The 19,361-nt window shown below is 44.9% G+C and overlaps 2 protein-coding genes across 3 annotated transcripts in view; one reads left to right on the top strand and one right to left on the bottom strand.

Moving 5' to 3' along the window:
* EVC (EvC ciliary complex subunit 1) overlaps positions 1–8,510 on the bottom strand; it is a 180,012-nt gene extending 171,502 nt beyond the window's left edge. The window contains exon 1 of one of the 2 annotated variants that reach the window (XM_073610289.1): positions 7,326–8,510. In XM_073610289.1, coding sequence (XP_073466390.1) covers positions 7,326–7,493 — 168 coding nt within the window. In that variant the 5' untranslated portion in view covers positions 7,494–8,510. The remainder of the gene's footprint in view (positions 1–7,325) is intronic. The other variant, XM_073610281.1, reaches the window with a different exon arrangement.
* Positions 8,511–8,568: 58 nt separating this feature from the next.
* Positions 8,569–19,361, top strand: part of EVC2 (EvC ciliary complex subunit 2) — a 321,014-nt gene continuing 310,221 nt past the window's right edge. Inside the window, exon 1 of the mRNA XM_073610268.1 lies at positions 8,569–9,648. Coding sequence (XP_073466369.1) covers positions 8,707–9,648 — 942 coding nt within the window. The 5' untranslated portion in view covers positions 8,569–8,706. The remainder of the gene's footprint in view (positions 9,649–19,361) is intronic.

Genomic DNA, 19,361 nt, shown 5'->3' with positions numbered 1-19,361 from the left:
TCAGTACTTTTTGCACCTTTAGTGTGACTTATAAACTGTACAACACAATTAAAAAACATACTGAAATTTTTTAGGGGGGGGGGTAAAAGTAAAAAACTAAAATAATGTGGTTGCATAAGTGTGCACACCCTCTTATAGCTGGGGATGTAGCTGTGTTCGGAATTAAGCAATCACATTCAAACTCATGTTAAATAGGAGTCAGTACACACCTGCTATCATTGAAAGCGCCTCTGATTAACCCCAAATAAAGTTCAGCTGTTCTAGTAGGTCTTTCCTGACATATCCATAGTCGCATTCAACAGCAAAAACCATGGTCTGCAGAGAGCTTCCAACGCATCAGAGGGAACTCATTGTTAACCTCCCTGCCGCTATCACTCACTTCTGCAAGCGATTCTGTCTCGCTGTCGCTGTTTTCCAGCAGGTCATATGCCGCTTTTGAGGTTGAAGCGAGCTTTTTTGGTGCCATGGTCGCTCTGTAGTTTCCAGACAGAAAGTACAGTAAAACTGCAGGCAGGGGCACTGGACAAAGCACTGGGGGGCAATCTGAGGTCAATTTTATTTATTTTATTTTATTTAGTAATGTAATCCAATAGTATTACAATGTGTCAGTGTGTTTGTGCTTTATACATTTTGAATTTGCCGCCGGTTCCACCCCCTGCGTAGCTACGCTCGCAGGGAAAGGAAGCCAGGGCACACAGTGCATCGGGCGGGAGAGCTGGCCGCCGAACATCGCGGGATCCCGGAGACAAGGTAAGTCACGTCTTCCAGGATCCAGCGATGCGATCCCGAGTCTGGCTCGGGGTTAACGCTTCTGGTACTAAAATCTCACCCCGAGCCAGACTCAGGAATACCGCCAGGGGGGTTAAAAGGCATCAATCAAGAGAAGGGTACAAAAGAATTTCCAAAGCATTAGATATACCATGGAACACAGTGAAGACAGTCATCATCAAGTGGAGAAAATATGGCACAGCAGTGACATTACAAAGAACTGGACGTCCCTCCAAAATTAAAGAAAAGACGAGAAGAAAACTGGTCAGGGAGGCTGCCAAGAGGCCTACATTGGCACAAAACCTTCAGGCTCCTGCTAGAAAGCTGAACATGAAGAGGAACTTCATCTTTCAGCATGACAATGACCCAAAGCATACATCCAAATCAACAAAGGAATGGCTTCACCAATAATAGATTAAAGTTTTGGAATGGCCCAGCCAGAGCGCAGACCTGAATCCGAATGAAAATCTGTGAGGTGATCTGAAGAGGGCTATGTACAGGAAGAGTGGGCAAATATTGCCAAGTCAAGATGTGCCATGCTGATAGACTCATACCCAAAAAGACTGAGTGCTGTAATAAAATCAAAAGGTGCTTCAACAAAGTATTAGTTTAAGGGTGTGCACAGTTATGCAACCATATTAATTTTTTTTTTTTTTTTTACCTCCCTCCACCTAAAAGATTGGGATTTTCTCAATAGATCTATTAAGAAAGCCCAATCAGAGGGTGATAGAGTGTTGAGGGGAGGAGCCAAGCCCGTGACGTCACACAGCCACAGTGGTGAGCAGACGGATGCATTTGTATTGTACAAAGCTGGTTTTAACTGAATATCTTGTAAGTGTTTTTTAATTGGGCCATTTTAATAAATGTTGCAAACAGAGAGCATTTATTGTTGCATGAATGTGGAGCCATATCCAATCAGGAATACCGAGTGACAGCGCTGGTGTGGAGGAAGGAGAGAAGCAGTAGGGCAGTATATATGGAAGATTGTGACCCCCCTGGGAGGCTACTGATTGGAAAGTGGATACAGAGTAGCTGGTCGGATGTGGAGGAGATGAGACCATAGCTGAAAGAAAGAAAGGAATTGTTTTGAGCCTTTCTGACTCATGTATGGGGTGAGCAGGTAGAACGGCTGGTGAAGGTGTGCACATAATCTGCTGAAGACACGATTTGCACAGTGGTGGATGATATATGAATTAGAGGAATCACAATAATTGAGAAGTCACAATAATTCAACGTAGAAAAGTTTCAGCATATGAACTTTTAGGCTTCATGTACACGGGACGTTTTTACAACCTCTCCTGAACAATTTAACTTGACAGATAGTAACCCACATTTAAAATGTTCGTTTTGCCGCGTTTACATGCCACGTTTAGCTGCGTTTTGCCATGTTTGCGTTTAGAAGCGTTTCTAAAAAAATTTTTAAAAAATGTAAAAAAATAATAATAATTTTTTTTTTTTTAAATGGCCAAAAGCTAAAAACACCTATAAACGAAACACGGCTAAACGCGGGTTACCGCGTTTGGCGTCTGGAACTGACGTCGGAAACTTTGGCGTCTGAACTCATTTTTTTGCCTTCAAACAAAGGCCTATATACGCAACTGCCTAAAAACGACAGTAAACGAACCTGTGAATATGTACACATAAGATAACATTGGATGAGTTCAGGGGCAGTTGAAAAAAGTGTCCAACTGCCTCTGAACGTCCGTTTAACAGCAGCAGTGTACATGAGGCCTAATTGAACACATAATTATACAGATTGATTGACTTATTTATTTGAATATAATTTGATAGCACTGGATATTTCACAAGATAGATTATTAGCACTGCACTTATATTTTTCATCTTATTTTATATGTTGTATGGTGAGGTGAATTCACTGGAAGTGTACAGCAGCTGTGGAGTACTAATTTGTACACTTTATAGTTTGTTTATAGCACATAACACTTTAGGGAGGTGGCGCTAATTGTCTTTTACACATAATAAATTAGTCGTATTCAGGGAAAAGAGAAGCGTACACATATTCCCCCGGGGAAACAACCAGGGAATAATGGCAACCCAGAGAATACAAGTTGCTAAAAATTGAATACCCTAGAAATGCTTGGGTATCATCAAAAAGGGGTAGAGGAGCTAACCAAAAAACAGCCTGTGCAAAAACTGAGCGCCAAAAAAAAAAAAAAAAAAAAAGAAAAAGAAAAAACAAGGGAGGGTAAGAAAGAAGACAAGAAGGGGTATGCAAGGGGTCAGGAAAGAGCCAGGTCAGATTCCCATGCGCTGCACAAGCCACCCTATAGAAATACTTTAGCTACTGCTGAGTTTTTTTAATTTTAGCTAGTGAGACAAAAAGAAGAGAGTGGCCTGGAGAGCGGGGCACAGGAAAGTAGATCTTTCCTTAAACCACACAGGTCCGGTCAGGTGATCCCTGATGACGTCAGATGCACACTGACGAAACGCGTAGGAGGGACTTTCCAGCACACATCACTTCCGGTTTATGGAACACAGGTGGAGCAGTTTATGGAGAATACATACGAAAATTTTCAGAAAGAACGAAAATCCGAAAGAATGAAAATCCGAACGAAGTAAAACAAGAACGAAAATCTGAAAATTCGAACTAACAAAAAACTATTCAACCTACGAGTTTACAGAACCGATTACATTTGGATAATTTAGTTTTTCGTATTTTTTATTATAATTAAATTACTATTATTATAGTTTTTTATTATTATTAATAATAAAAAAACATAATAAACTATTAAATTATAGGTATTGGAATGTCCTTTCAAATTTGCCTAAATGTTAGTGAATGTAACGAATATGAATGCATCTGAATTTACAAATTATCTCAAGAAACGAATACCGCATCTAAACAAACGGAACGAATACAAGCGCATAGTGAAGCTACGAATAATCTGAAGTAAGGAATGCCGATCATAACGAATGATCACATAAATGAAAAAAAAAACCCTCCAAAAACAAATAAAAGAAAAAAAAAAAATTATTTTTCCATCGTGCACATGTCTAATAGCAAGCACTTTACTATACAGTAAAACCTTGGATTGCGAGCATAATTCTTTCCAGATAAATGCTTGTAACCAAAAGCGCTTGTATATCAAAGCAAATTTCCCCATGAGAAATGATGGAAACTCAAATGATTTGTTCCACAACCATTTATTCATAGGTCCTTCAGTTTATAAGTCCATATAAAAAGGATTATAGCAATTTGGTTGTGTAACCATAAAATGTCCATCCACAAATGGAAACCTCCACAAGGGGATTAGAAGCAAAATCCAGCAGGACCCACAGAGTATCAAAAAAGAGAAGAGAAGAGAAGCGCCTCTAAGTGTAGCAATATGGTTACATTTAGGCTGCTTTCACATTGGGGCGGCGGGTCTGTTATTGGTAAAGCGCTGCCAGTTTTAGCGGTGCTTTACCGATGTTTAAGCAATGCTTTTCGGCCGCTATCGGGACGCTTTTAACCCTCAAGAAGGGGTTAAAAGTGCACGTGTTGCAGCGATTCGGAAGCGCTGCCCATTCATTCCAATGGGCAGGGGTGGTGTAGGAGCGCTGTATTCAACTCTCCTACACCACCCCAAAGATGCTGCTTGCAGGACTTTTTTTCCTGTCCCGCAAGCGCACCAGGGAGGCCTGAGAGGCGCTTTACAGGCGCTATTTCTAGTGCTAAAACACCTGAAAACTGCCTCAGTGTGAAAGGGGTCTAAATGAAGGTACAACATTTAGCAACTCACATGGTTGATGATTAAAAGAGGCACATCTAAGTATGCAGACATCCGGGGTAAAGCAGTCCGAATAGACCGTCCTCCTCACCGCCGGCTCTCACCGCTGTCAGTCTGCAATCGTGACCAGGAAGACTACCCTATCAGAAAGCGAGGCTTGAAGTGCTTGTGGGGCGCAGTGTGGAAGGCTCCTCTCTTCTCTTTTACACTCAGTTGTGACATGACGCTACTTGTATATCAAGTCAAAATTTAATTAAAAATGTTGCTTGTCTTGCAAAACGCTCTTAAACCAAGTTACTCTCAAACCAAGGTTTTACTGTATATCACAGCAAGCACTTTATTATATATCACAGCAAGCATTTGATTGAGGACTTTATGGATTTCCTTATATGTTTTTTTTTTTTTTTTTTTATATGTAAATTGCACTCAGCACTTTTTAGGTCATCACATAGCACTTTACTGGTTGTTACAACTTATTATGAAATATATATATTTCGTTATTCACTTCAAGTTTAGCACTTTATAGAATTGGTAATCGCTTTTTTGTGTTTGTTTTTTTCTAGTATTTTTCAGGTTTTATAGCTGTAAGTCACGCAGCTCTACAACGGTGGTATTTATAGTTTTGCGCAGGTACCGATTATTATATATCAACTGAAGATTTTTGGCATAAGAGAGTACAGGAATTATATTGTGGTGATATAGGGGACATTCACTTTTTTATTATTCTATCTGACTTGATTATTATTGTATTTCACGTACTTAGGCCCCATTCACACTTGTGCGACCTGAAAGTCGTGCAACTTTGACATGACTTGAGGCAATGCCTTGTGTAATTGTGAGGTCTATGGACATCAAGTCACATCAAAGTCAGACCAAAGTGATGCAGGGACTACTTTGAAGTCACACAGATATAAATGGTACTCATTGGAAATCATGGCGTATAACTTTGCAGTCCCAAGTCGCAGAGCAAGTCGCACAAGTGTGAATGGGGTCTTAGACGCAGTTTATTTCACTATTGAGAAGTGTAAAGTTTTTATATTTAAGGGGCTGGTTTTTGGATGTTTATACTAGCTAACATACAGTTGCATTCAGAGGTGTAAAAAAAAACCCCTGGAAGAGGAGTTTTTTTGCATCTGTGTGCATGCTGCCCATATAAGCAGGGACTGGGGCCAGCAGCTAAACATCCGCATGTGAAGACCAAACTGACAGATTGGAGCCGTGTTGATACAGTGTTACCAAAAGGTTGAGTCAAGTGGGTCACAAATGTATCCAATGCTGTGCACAAAAGTCCTGTATATTACAGTCAAGGGTTTATTTCCGATTTAAAGCGGAGTTCCACCCCCATTTTTCACTCCTCACCATGCATCACTAGTATGCACCCTTAAAGCGTATTTTTTTTTCGGTTCACTTACTGTATTTCTGCATATATATTTTTACACTTTCTCCTTCAGTGGCCGTGGCGCCGTACGTCATTTCCGGCTTTGCATTGGCTTCTGGGAGATGTGACATCAATCCCAGGAGGTAACGATCGCCGGCTCACAGCATTGCGTTATTTCCAAACCAGAAATGACGCAATGCAAGGTGGCGCTCAGCACCCGACCTACAAGCTATTCTCTGTACTCGCTTGCACCGCACTGAGCATGCTGGGTAGCCAGCATGCACGGAATCCAGGAAGAAGCACACAGCGACTTCGGATGCCCACACTGGAGATGGCCACGCTGTGCAGGAGCTTTACAAAGTAAAAAAACGATGCTGCACAAATAGAAAACTGGCAATAGTTTACAGCATATCTTTATTGTACTGCATGAGGCAGGGGTATTCTAGGGGTATTTTTATGTTAAGGCTGGGTTCACACTGAATGCCGATGCGGCTCACAGCAGCGGTCCGGTGCGTTCAGGTTCACCGTTTCAGGTCTGATTTCAGCCCAAAATTCGGGCTGAAATCAGATCTGAAACGGACCAAAAGACACATAGAACTCCTGTGCAAAATTGCACTGGAGCCACATCGGAGATATGTGAACCATAAAGAGCTGGTCACATTCTCCTGCTATTGCGAATTGGATGCAAAGATTCCACATCCAATTCGCAATAGTGTGAACCTGGCCTAAAAGTCACATTTCACCTGGAGCACCACTTTAATTTTCCATGCTCACTGCTTGTAGCCACACTGTGTTGTCTCTGCTGAGCATGAAAGGCTGATGACCATGTCGGTTCTTGTCATCTACCTGGAACTCTATCAGGGCGTGGATTCCATATGAACACCAAAACATTTTGTTCTCTTCAACAAAATCCATACGGAAGTGGATGAAACGCGTTAGTTGTACCCATCAAAGTCCTACTTACATCAGGGTGCCTCCTTATATCAGAGTCCCCCCCCCCCCACATCTGAATTCCCACCAGAGTCCCTCTGAGGGCTTATCTACACAGATATAAAAATGCTGCTTTTTGATGTGGACATCTAAACGCAGTATTATAGTAAACAATGAGCCCATACACATGGTAAATGTATATAAATAAACCTGTATATGTGGAATTAATCATGGGAATGAAAGACTTGTACACATCTAAAAACTCCTAAACCTGACTACTTTCGAATGCATATTTTACGCAGGATCTTCAGCCAGCTCTGCCAGCAAGAACCTACATTCCATGCAGAAGTTCTACATACACTTGTGTGAATGAGCCCTAACATCAGAGGGCCACATAAAACCTTGCAGAGGGCTGCGTTTGGCACATGGGGTGTAGTTTGGAGACCCCTGTTCTTGAGATCAGAAATCTCCTGGGAAACCCCAACCTTATCAATCAAACAACAGTACTGATCACTCACCTTCCTGGAGAGAAGGGGCAAAACCACAAACCAGCACAGCAGTCCTGCAGCAAGGACCCCGATCACAGCGCCCAGGACCACCGCAAGTGCCATCAGACCCGGGACCACCTGCACCGAGTCCACCGAGAATGTCAGGACTATATCGGAGGAGCAGCTACTGCTTGCCATGGCTTCAAAGCAGCCAGAGGGTGGCAGATACTACTATACTGAGCTCTGCCAGTCCTCTGCTACCCTGAGCTCTGCCAGTCCTACCCTGGGCTCTGCCAGTCCTCTGCTACTCTGAGTTCTGCCAGTCCTACCCTGAGCTCTGCCAGTCCTACCCTGGGCTCTGCCAGTCCTCTGCTACCATGAGCTCTGCCAGTCCTACCCTGGGCTCTGCCAGTCCTCTGCTACCCTGAGCTCTGCCAGTCCTACCCTGGGCTCTGCCAGTCCTCTGCTACCCTGGGCTCTGCCAGTCCTACCCTGGGCTCTGCCAGTCCTCTGCTACTCTGAGTTCTGCCAGTCCTACCCTGAGCTCTGCCAGTCCTACCCTGAGCTCTGCCAGTCCTACCCTGAGCTCTGCCAGTCCTCTGCTACCATGAGCTCTGCCAGTCCTACCCTGGGTTCTGCCAGTCCTCTGCTACCCTGAGCTCTGCCAGTCCTACCCTGGGCTCTGCCAGTCCTACCCTGGGCTCTGCCAGTACTCTGCTACCCTGGGCTCTGCCAGTCCTCTGCTACCCTGAGCTCTGCCAGTCCTACCCTGGGCTCTGCCAGTCCTCTGCTACTCTGAGTTCTGCCAGTCCTACCCTGAGCTCTGCCAGTCCTACCCTGGGCTCTGCCAGTCCTCTGCTACTCTGAGTTCTGCCAGTCCTACCCTGAGCTCTGCCAGTCCTACCCTGGGCTCTGCCAGTCCTCTGCTACCATGAGCTCTGCCAGTCCTTTGCTACCCTGATCTCTGTCAGTCCTACCATGAGCTCTGCCAATGCTCTGCTACCATGAGCTCTGCCAGTCCTACCCTGGGCTCTGCCAGACCTCTGCCCTTTACCAGTCCCACCCAGAGCTCTGCCAGTCCTCCCCTGGCCTCTTCAGCCCCCTGTACCCCGCTCAGCTCTCCTACATCCCGCGGACAGATTAGTGATCTCGGCAACAGTAAAGTTTCCTGTGGAGTTCAGGACTACAACTCCCATGATGCACAGAGCGGACGGAGCGGACCCGGGTTACCATGGCAGCCACCAATCAGGCCCGGGTAGGGAGGAGGGATCTCACATTCCTAAATCTTTCCCCCCCCGCCGTCCTGTCCTGGAAGTAGAAAGTTTGTAGATTGTTATAATGTGATGAGTCGGCCCCGTGTACATTGTATCCAAGGAGGGCCGGGGAGGGCCCATCACTGACACTACATGGGATGGGGGTCCTAGGATGGAGGGACACAGCTCTCCCCCCTAATATTATTATTATTACCTTGTATATGACACATGTCACCGGGATGTCCGCATCAGCATTGTCATCTATGGAGGGGATCAGGATCTACACCCGGCAACAAAGCAAAGAACACCTCCTGGATCTCACGTCATCCTCATCCTCTGCCACCCATCACCCTGACCTCCTGGATCACACATCATCCTCATCCTCTGTCATCTGTCACCCTAACCTCCTGGATCACACATCATCCTCATCCTCTGTTATCCATCACCCTAACCTCCTGGATCACACATCATCCTCATCCTCTGTTATCCATCACCCTAACCTCCTGGATCACACATCATCCTCATCCTCTGTTATCCATCACCCTAACCTCCTGGATCACACATCATCCTCATCCTCTGTCATCCATCACCCTGACCTGGATCACACCTCATCCTCTGTCACCCATCATCCTGATCACACATCATCCTCATCCTCTGTCACCCATCACTCTGACCTCCTGGATCATACATCATCCTCATCCTCTGTCACCCATCATCCCGATCACACATCATCCTCATCCTCTGTCACCCATCACTCTGAGTTCCTGGATCACACATCATCCTCATCCTCTGTCATCCGTCACCCTGACCTGGATCACACCTCATCCTCTGTCACCCATCATCCTGATCACACATCATCCTCATCCTCTGTCACCCATCACTCTGACCTCCTGGATCATACATCATCCTCATCCTCTGTCACCCATCATCCCGATCACACATCATCCTCATCCTCTGTCACCCATCACTCTGACCTCCTGGATCATACATCATCCTCATCCTCTGTCACCCATCATCCCGATCACACATCATCCTCATCCTCTGTCATCCGTCACTCTGACCTCCTGGATCAGAACTCTGGGGAAGTCTCAGTGGCTCAGGTAAAAAGTTCTGTCTACTATTTCACATTATCCCTTGTCAGTTGCTTCTGTAGATAAAGGACAGATCCTCACAGGATTACCATTTAAGTTGTTGGAATTTGATGGGCCGGTATCCAACCCCTTCTTCAATTTCTTTTATTTTCTATTTATACACTCACAGTGGGGAAAATAATTTATTTGATCCCCTGAAGATTTTGTAGGTTTGCCCACTTACAAAGAAATGAAGGATCTATCATTTTTATCATAGGTGTATTTTAAATGATAGAGACAGAATATCAACCAAAAATACAGAAAAAAACGCATGATAAAAATGTTATAAATTGAGTTGCAGTTCAGTGAGTAAAATAAGTATTTGATCCCCAAGCAAAACATGACTTAGTACTTGGTGGAGAAACCCTTGTTGGCAAGACCAGAGGTAAGAAGTTTCTTATAGTTGGTTACCAGGTTTGCAAACATCTCATAAGGGATTTTGGTCCACTCTTCTTTACAGATCTTCTCTAAATCCTTGTAATACTAAAGTCTCGTTTTTGTGTTATACTTACCTGCTCTGTTGCAATGGTTTTGCACAGAGCAGCCCAGATCCTCCTCTTCTCGGGTCCCTCTTCTGTGCTCCAGGCCCCTCCCTCCTTCTGAGTGCCCCCACAGCAAGCAGCTTGCTGTGGGGGCACCGAGCCGAGCTGCTGCTCTGTGTGTCCATTCAGACACGGAGCCGTAGCCCAACCCCCCCCTCTCCTCATTGGCTCACTGACTTTGACAGCAGCGGGAGCCAATGGCGCTTCACTGCTGTCTCAGCCAATGAGGGGGCCGAGTCTCTCGTGCAACATCGCTGGATCAGAGGGAGCTACGGTAAGTATTAGGGGGACTGGGGGGGAGCTGCACACGGAAGGTTTTTTATCTTAACCACTTCACGCAAAATCGCGTACCCGTACGTCATTTGCTTGAAGTGGTTATACCGGGGTGATGCAGGCATCACCCCAGTACTGTTTTTTAGAGCTACTGGCTGGCTATCTCATGATAACAACCGATGTGGCTAATGAGGCGCTCGGCCGTTGTCATAAGGATCCAGAGGGGACCCCCCCCCCCCCCCACCGCTCTGGCCCGGTCTCCCAGAGCAGCTATGCGGCACGTCGCTGGCTGTTTGAAGTCCCAAATGAAGCTGGAAAAGGCTTAGATCGAGTCTCCTGTGTAAAAACATGGACGCTATGTCATTTCTGGTTTACTCGGCTGCCAATGACGCAGATTTAAAAAAAAAAATGACAGTATTCCAAAACACAGATTTTTGGCGTTTTTGAATACTTTGAAGTGCAAAGGAGGGATTTGGGGTCTTTTAGATCCCAGATCCCTCCATAAAGAGTACCTGTCACTGCCTATTACTGTCACAAGAAAATGCATACGTAAGTCACGCCAGCAAATGTGTTCAAATCACACATGTGAGGTATCGCCGCGATTGTTAATAATTCTAGCAAAAGACCTCCTCTGTAACTTTAAACAGGTAACCATTAAAAATGTTTAAAACGTCGCCCATGGAGATTTTTAAGTACTGTAGTTTGTCGCCATTCCACGAGTGCGTGCAATTTTAAAGCCTAACATGTTAGGTATCTATTTAATCGGCATAACATCATCTTTCACAATATGCAAAAAAATTGGGCTAACTTTACTGTTTTCTTATTTTTTAATTCCAAAAAGTGTATTTTTTCCCCAGAAAGACCTCTGCGCAAATACCGTGTGACAAAAAATATTGCAATGACCGCCATGTTATTCTCTAGGGTTTTTGCTAAAAAAGGGCTAACTATATATATATATAAAATATTTGGGGGTTCTAAGTAATTTTCTAGCAAAAAATACTGATTTTTAACTTGTAAACAAGAAGTGTCAGAAATAGGCCTGGTCCAGATGTGGTTAAAGTGGTTGTAAACCTGATAAAAACAAAAAAAACCTGTAAGACAAAGGCATAATGAGCTAGTATACATTGCATACTTACGGACGGCCGTGTCTTCAGGGCACATGCGCCGATTACGTAATTTATAGAAAATATCTCCTACACTGTACACGTTTAGGAGATATTTGCTATACCTACAGGTAAGCCTTATTATAGGATTAACTGTATGTACAATTAAAAAAGAAGACTTTACTTCCTCTTTAATGCATAGAATACATTAAGATAAAAAACCTTCTGCCTTTACAATCACTTTAAGGTTTCTTGGCAACTCAAAGTTTTAGCTTGCTCTATACATTTTCTTCAGGATTAAGGTCTGGAGACTGGCTAGGCCACTTCATGATCTTAATGTGCTTCTTCTTGAGCCACTCCTTTGTTGCCTTGGTGCTGTTTTGGATCATTGTCATGCCGAAAGACCCATCCGCGACTTATCTTCAGTGTTCTGTCTGAGGGAAGACGGATCTCCAAGTTTTTACAATACATGGCCCCCTCAATGCGACAAAGTTGGCCTATACCTTAGAGCTGCACGATTCTGGGAAAAATGAGAATTACAATTCTTTTTTGGTTAGAATAAAGATGACGATTCTCAAAAACTTTTTTAGTTTAAAGATTTACAACTTCTGAACAATGTTGTGCCCGGCTGTGCCCCTTCAGGCTAGTCACTGGGGCTGACAACAGCTCAGGCACCAGGCTCCAGGGATGGGGGATCTTAGGGTCATAGTCAGCATTTTTCTTCCTCCAAACACAGCAAATCGAGTTACTGCCAAATGGCTCAATTTTGGTCTCATCTGACCACAGCACTTTCTCCCAATCCTTCTCTGAATCATTTAGATGTTCATTGGCAAATCTCACACGGGCCTGTACATGGGCCTTCTTGAGGAGGGGGTCCTTGCGGGCGCTGCAGGATTTCAATGATCAAAACCATTGTGTTACCAATGGTTTGTTTGGTGACTGTGGTCCCAACTTTCTTGATATCATTCACAAGCTCCTCCTGTGTAGTTCTGGGCTGATCCCTCACTTTTCTCATGATCATCCTCACTAGGGCTGAAACGATTAATCGATATTATCGATAATAATCGATAATGAAAATCGTTGTCATTATCGATTAGTTGGTCCGCACCTTCCTTCTGTCTGTCCGTCCGTTTAAATCCTCCCTCCTGTGTCCTCGGCGCCGCCATTTGTGACCAGGCACGTCTGCGCCGCCGCACGCCCACGGCACGCCTCTCCTCCTCCTCGCTGACGTCACCCCCCCTGATCTTCTCAGCCCCGCCCGCTGCCTCGAGAGAACAGAGAATAAATCCTCCCTCCTGTGTCCTCGGCGCCGCCGTTTGTGACCAGGCACGTCGGCGGCGCCGCACGTCCGCGGCGAGCCTCTCCTCCTCCTCTTTGTAGACGTCATCCCCACTGATCTTCTCAGCCCTGCCCGCTGCCTCGAGGGAACTGAGAGGCGAGGGCAAGAAGCGAGGAGAGCCGAGCTGCACATTCATAGTGAAAGGTAGCAGCTAATAATAACACAGTAAAAACAGCAAATTTTTATGACCGGGCACCATCCTAACAGTATTACTGGGGAGGGAGGGGGGGGGGTGCCCCATCATTGGTGTTCCGGGGGGTGGCTGCCTGGAATAGTAGTGCCCCATCATTGGTTTTCCTGGGAGGGAGGGGAATAGACATAGTGCCCCATTGGTGTTCCTGGGAGGGGGGGATAGTGCCCCATTGGTGTTCCTGGGAGGGGGGGATAGTGCCCCATTGGTGTTCCTGGGAAGGGGGGGGGAATAGTGCCTCATTGGTGTTCCTGGGAAGGGGGGGGGAATAGTGCCTCATTGGTGTTCCTGGGAGGGGCGGGGGGATAATGCCCCATCATTAGTGTTCCTGGGAGGGGCGGGGGGATAATGCCCCATCATTGGTGTTCTGGGGGTGGCTGCCTGGAATAGTAGTGCTCCATCATTGGTTTTCCTGGGTGGGAGGAGAATAGACATAGTGCCCCATTGGTGTTCCTGGGAGGTGGGGGGATAGTGCCCCATTGGTGTTCCTGTGAGGGGTGGGGGGATAGTGCCCCATCATTGGTGTTCCTGGGAGGAATAGTGCCCCGTCATTGGTGTCCCCGGGAGGAATAGCACCCCGTCATTGGTGTCCCCGGGAGGAATAGCACCCCGTCATTGGTGTCCCCGGGAGGAATAGCGCCCCGTCATTGGTGTCCCCGGGAGGAATAGCACCCCGTCATTGGTGTCCCCAGGAGGAATAGCGCCCAGTCATTGGTGTTCCCGGGAGGAATAGTGCCCAGTCATTGGTATCCCCGGGAGGAATAGCGCCCCGTCATTGGTGTTCCCGGGAGGAATAGCGCCCCGTCATTGGTGTCCCCGGGAGGAATAGCACTCCATCATTGGTGTTCCCGGGAGGAATAGAAAAAATGGCACATTACGATTTTTTTTATGATTTTATCCGATTAATCGATTAATCGAAAAAATAATCGGCCGATTAATCGATTATGAAAATAATCGTTAGTTGCAGCCCTAATCCTCACCCCATGAGGCGAAATTTTGCATGGAGCTCCAGACCAAGGGCGATTGATGGTTATTTTGTATTTCTTCCATTTACAAATGATCACTCCAACAGTTGTCTCCTTCTCACCAAGCTTCTTGCTGATGGTCTTGTAGCCCATTCTAGACTTGTGCAGGTCTACAAACTTGTCCCTGATGCCCTTTTGACATCTCTATGGTTCTTGCCCATGATGGTGAGGTTTGAATGGAAGAAAGAGATTCTGTGGACTGATGTCTTTTATACACATAAGATGTCAATGGGAACACCTTCTTAAATTGACAGGACTAATCTGTGTACCACAAGAGCACATACTGTAGCCAGTCTGTGGGAGACAGAAGTATTATTGGCTGGTAGGAAATCAAATGCTTATTTTACTCACTGAACTGCAACTCAATCTATAACATTTGTATCATGTGTTTTTCTGGATTTTTGGTTGATATGCTGTCTCTATCATTTCAAAGACACTTATGATAACAAATATAGACCCATCGTTTCTTTTTAAAGCGGGGGTCCACCTATCTATCCTTTTTTTTTTTTTTTTTGAGTTAATTCACAAACTTTTCTTCTCAGCATTACATACTCACATATTGTGTGTAATATGTCCGCCTGTGTCAGATTTCGTCGGAAAGAATAACTTATATTATTCACTGCAGGCGGTTTCCATCTTCATTGTGGGCATTTGAAGCCCACAAGCATTTATTTCCTGGATGCGGTGAATGCTGTGCTCCCAGCATTCACCGCTCATTCCCGCACATGCTCAGTGGCATCCTGGGAAGCCTGAGACTAGCTCCCAGGAGTCTGGGAGAGGCTAGAAACACGCCTACTCCCACGGAAGGAGAACCAGGAAGTGCAAAGAAGAATAGAAAAATAAAAGGTAATTACGGCGATTTAAATTTTTTTAAACGGCATGTCAGCATCTAGGCAAGGAAGAGAATACATACAGATATTGTTCAAAATTTGGGTGGAACCCCGCTTTAAGTGGGCAAACTCACAAAATCTGCAGGGCATCAAATAATTTATGTTTGCCACTGTATATTTGTGAAATTGTCATGCCATAATTCCATGTTCTCAACCCAACCAGACATGGAATCTCATTCCTCCAGCTGAATTTAAAATGCAGCCCTTAGGTCCTTGAGAGATCTAACTTCACCTTGCCCTGCTGTAAAACCCGGTGATTGGTTTCTTGGAATTAGCAAGAATTGGTGATTGGTTGGAGTGATCATGGGACAGGAGATCTGTTGTAGACAATAGAAGAAGGGGAGAAATCCAGTCATTCCTAAAGTGAAATTATGGGGAAAAAACAAAATATGACATACATGATGCCGTCTGTCACTAGTATTAAAACAGAAGTAGTGTCAGAGCTCTTTTGGCCATACTTCTCCTGCGTGTCACAGGAGTGCACTTATTTCTTCACTCCAGTGACCAAGATTCAGCTGACAGCGGGCTAAAGCCTGATGAGGTCACAGAGCTGGCGCAGGCTCTTTAAAGAAGAGCTCCAGGCTCCAAGCTGACCATTTTAAGCACCCCTGTCAGTGTTAAAGAGGAAGTAAACGTCCTCTGCAGACAATTACCTATAGGTAGTGTAAATATCTCCTAAATGTGTACTGTTTGGGAGATATTTACATTACATGCAGCATGTGACATTACTGGCGCATGTGCTTGGAAGGAATGGCCACGGGTGCTGTTCCTTCTGAGCCCTGTGCCGCGAATGGCAGCTGCCGTGCACATGCGCGGGAGTGACGTCATCGCGGCTCCGGCCACTTACAGGGGCGGAGCCCGCGAACCCTGGGAGAAACTCCGGGGAAGATGTCAGCCATCAGCAGTGTGTGGGCACCACTGAGAGAGCTTCGTTCTAAGGTAAGTATTTCATGATGAGCTAGTATGTGATGTATACTAGCTCATTATGCCTTTGTCTTACAGGGTTTTTTAAATTTTTTTAAAAAAAGAGTTTACAACCTCTTTAAATAATTTTTCTGAAGCCTGTAACTGCTACATCTGCAGAACAACTTGTTCTCGATAAAAACAACAGACTTACTGGCCAGATCACCAGTTAAAAATAGAAGAAAGAAAACCTGAAAAAAAGAAATCGAATGCAGCCATCACATCTAAGAATTGGTAAGCTGCAATATAATAAATGTTTGGTTTTGAATTTAATATTGCTTTAAAGTGGTTGTACACCCTGTACAACCACTTTTACCTACAGGTAAGCCTATATTAAGGCTTACCTGTAGGTGCTTGAAACATCTCCTAAACCTCCACGGTTTAGGAGATATTTACGAAAGACCCGAGTGCTGATGACTACGGCACATGCGCTGATGTCATCGGCGCATGCGCACTTTAGAAAGGGCACATACCCTGTTTCCCCGAAAATAAGACCTAGCGTGATTGTCGGTGATGGCTGCAATATAAGCCCTACCCCCCCAAATAAGCCCTACCCTGTTTCCCAGAAAATAAGCCCTACCCTGAAAATAAGACCTACAAGGACTTTAACTAGGGCTTATTTGGGTGGTAGGGCTTATATTGCAGCCATCACCGACAATCACACTAGAGCTTATTTTCGGGGAAACAGGGTAGTGCCATTTCTAATAGGGGACATGCCGTGACTGGCGGCTCCCACACGCATGCGCAGGAGTGACGTCACGAGACTCCGGCCAGTCACAGAGCTGGAGTTCGCGGCCCCAGAAGGAAGAGGGGTGAAGATGGACGCTCCCTGCTAGTGGGGACAATGGTGACATGGCAGGCTTCGGTTTCAGGTAAGTGACACATAATGGGCTACTATACGATGCATAGTAGCCCATTATGCTTTACCTTTGCAGGGAAATAAAGAGGAGGTAAAATCCACCGGGGTTTACTTCCTCTTTAATGTCCTTATTCAAAAGCATCTGTTGCTCCCCCAAAGCAAGGGCTCTAAGGCAGCAGTGAATGAGACTTCATGTCTGTAATAATGATGGACATATTTTTTTCTGGAAAGTGATAAAATTCATAGTCGGTATTTTAGATTTCATATTTAGTTGGAGTAAATAATTGCTTGTGAAATTAGTTTCCTGTTTTGCGAGAAATGGCTTTTGCTTTTGGGAATTACTATTGTATAAACGGCTTACCGCATAAAAGTTTTATACCAATACCAGGTTTATAATGTATTCTGAGATTTTATCTGCAGTAATTGCAATCCAGCTTTCTGACCCGGCCTGCTCAGGTATCAGCCACAACATTAAATTAGGAAATAGACAGGGGAGATGCTTGAGATTGTTTTAATTAAAGTCCAATTTTCCGGCCGAGATTTGCTGAGCGACTGAGGAGAAGCGGTTTGCAGTACAAGAAGAAGAACCGTGTGCTGTTTGTGTCTGAGAACATAACAAACCAGAAACGTCCGGTGCTTTAACAGATTCATATTTATTCATATACACTTTTCTTTGAAAAAATGCGCAGTGACCATATGTACTGTATATATTGCCAAATCTGTACCATTTGCCAAACGTGACTGACAATAGAATATTTGAATGGTAGCTGTATGGTGAATCCCCTTTCTTTTGGGTTTTCCATCTTGCCTGAAACATATCCAATCAAAGAACAGTAAAGCTGGCCATACATGACTCGAATTTCTTCTGATTGCTGTAGAATCGGCTTCAGTTTGAGTCATAGGTTGCCTTGTTGGTAACATCAAGCTTCGATTGAAGGAGGTGCAAGGTACCTGTCCCCAATTGATCATTTGGCCAACTTCTTTCGAAGGGACATGTTGCAAAATTATTCTTAACTGCTTGCTGCCTGCTCACAGTAGATATACTGCCAGCGGATGGCGCAGCCAGGCACCGCAGTGTACCAGTACATCACACCATACTTCCTAGTTTGGCAGCACGCATGCACATGCCCTCTGACCTGTGCTGTGATCGGACACGGGCACAGGTTTTTTTCTTTTTTTTTTTTTAAATCGTTTTTATTGAGAGTTTTCACACATACAAAATGGGACAGTCAACATAGTCCAAAGTGTGGTTAAACATAAAAGAGCATCAAGTGTTAAATAACATTGGATAACACACTGATATAGATACTGGCTATCAGTGCACTGTCACGACACCCTTCGCACCCCACGTGGGATCAGACTGTGCTAGGGGTAGCCGGATAGTTCGGCCCATTACTTCCGTTTACTTCAGAGTATTACTGTAAAAATGATCAACCATTATAATAAAGAACTGTTAGGTCTTCGACCCTGGGCTATGGCTACCTTAACTAAAGTTGTTTAAACCTTTAGCAACTATAGAGTAAGGTGGGAACGAACAATTAATTCCACACCGCATCGAAGTTATGTTTTAGAAAGAGAGTCCTATCACCAATAATATAAATCTTTTGCCTACTGAGTACAAGAAGAGACAGGAGATGTTAAGAAGAAAGAGAAGCTGGAAATTAGGAAAGAGTGAAGACAAACAGAAGGAATATAGGGGGGAGGATGCAAGCTACACTTAGAGCTAGAAGTAGTATAGAGGTTTAACGCAGGATGGGTCTATGATGAAAAGGTATGACCCTAGAACTATAAGGAAACTCCGATGGGTCGGGCCCAGGGCTCCCAGATACGTTTGAATTTTTCCAAAGTGTCTAGGATAGTGTTGAAGATCTTTTCTTGGGACATAATCCAGGAAATGTTTTGTTTGGTTAGGTAGCATGAAACTAAGGGGGATTTCCAGGCCTGTACGATTGTCAGTTTGGCCCCTAGAAGTATGAAATGAATTAGAGTCTGGGCGAGTTTTGAAATCTTGGGGATCCTTTGGCTGAGGAGGGCAAAAAAAGGTCTTTGTTAACCGCAATCCCAGTGGTCTTGCGGATTAAGTTGAAAATTTTATTGCAGTAGCCCCTAATTCTAGGACATTGCCAAATAGTGTGCAGGAGTGTGCTCAAGTGACTGCAACCTCTGAAGCAGAGGGGAGAAGACTGCGGATAATATTTAGCGAGGCGGGTAGGAACCAGGTACCAGCGGGACATGACCTTGAGGTTGGCTTCTATCAAGGAGGCGTTTAGAATCCCTTTAAATGAACGAGCAAAGCAAGAATGCCATGTGTCTAAGTTCCAATCTATCTCAAGGTCACGTTCCCAGCTCAACATGTAGGATGCCTTCTCCAACGGCTCAGCCAGGGCTGAGTATATCAGGGAGATTCCCCCTCTTATATCCATGGCTGAGGAGCACCATTGCTCATATGGGGTGACTGTTAGAGGGTGTGTATTTTGGGTCCAAATCGAGTTTAGGAAA

The sequence above is a fragment of the Aquarana catesbeiana genome, linkage group LG01 (assembly GCF_042186555.1).
Source record: "Aquarana catesbeiana isolate 2022-GZ linkage group LG01, ASM4218655v1, whole genome shotgun sequence".
In the NCBI taxonomy this organism is placed as follows: domain Eukaryota; kingdom Metazoa; phylum Chordata; class Amphibia; order Anura; family Ranidae; genus Aquarana; species Aquarana catesbeiana.
Note: the sequence above shows the minus strand (reverse complement) of the source record. Positions and strands in the feature narration are given on the sequence as shown.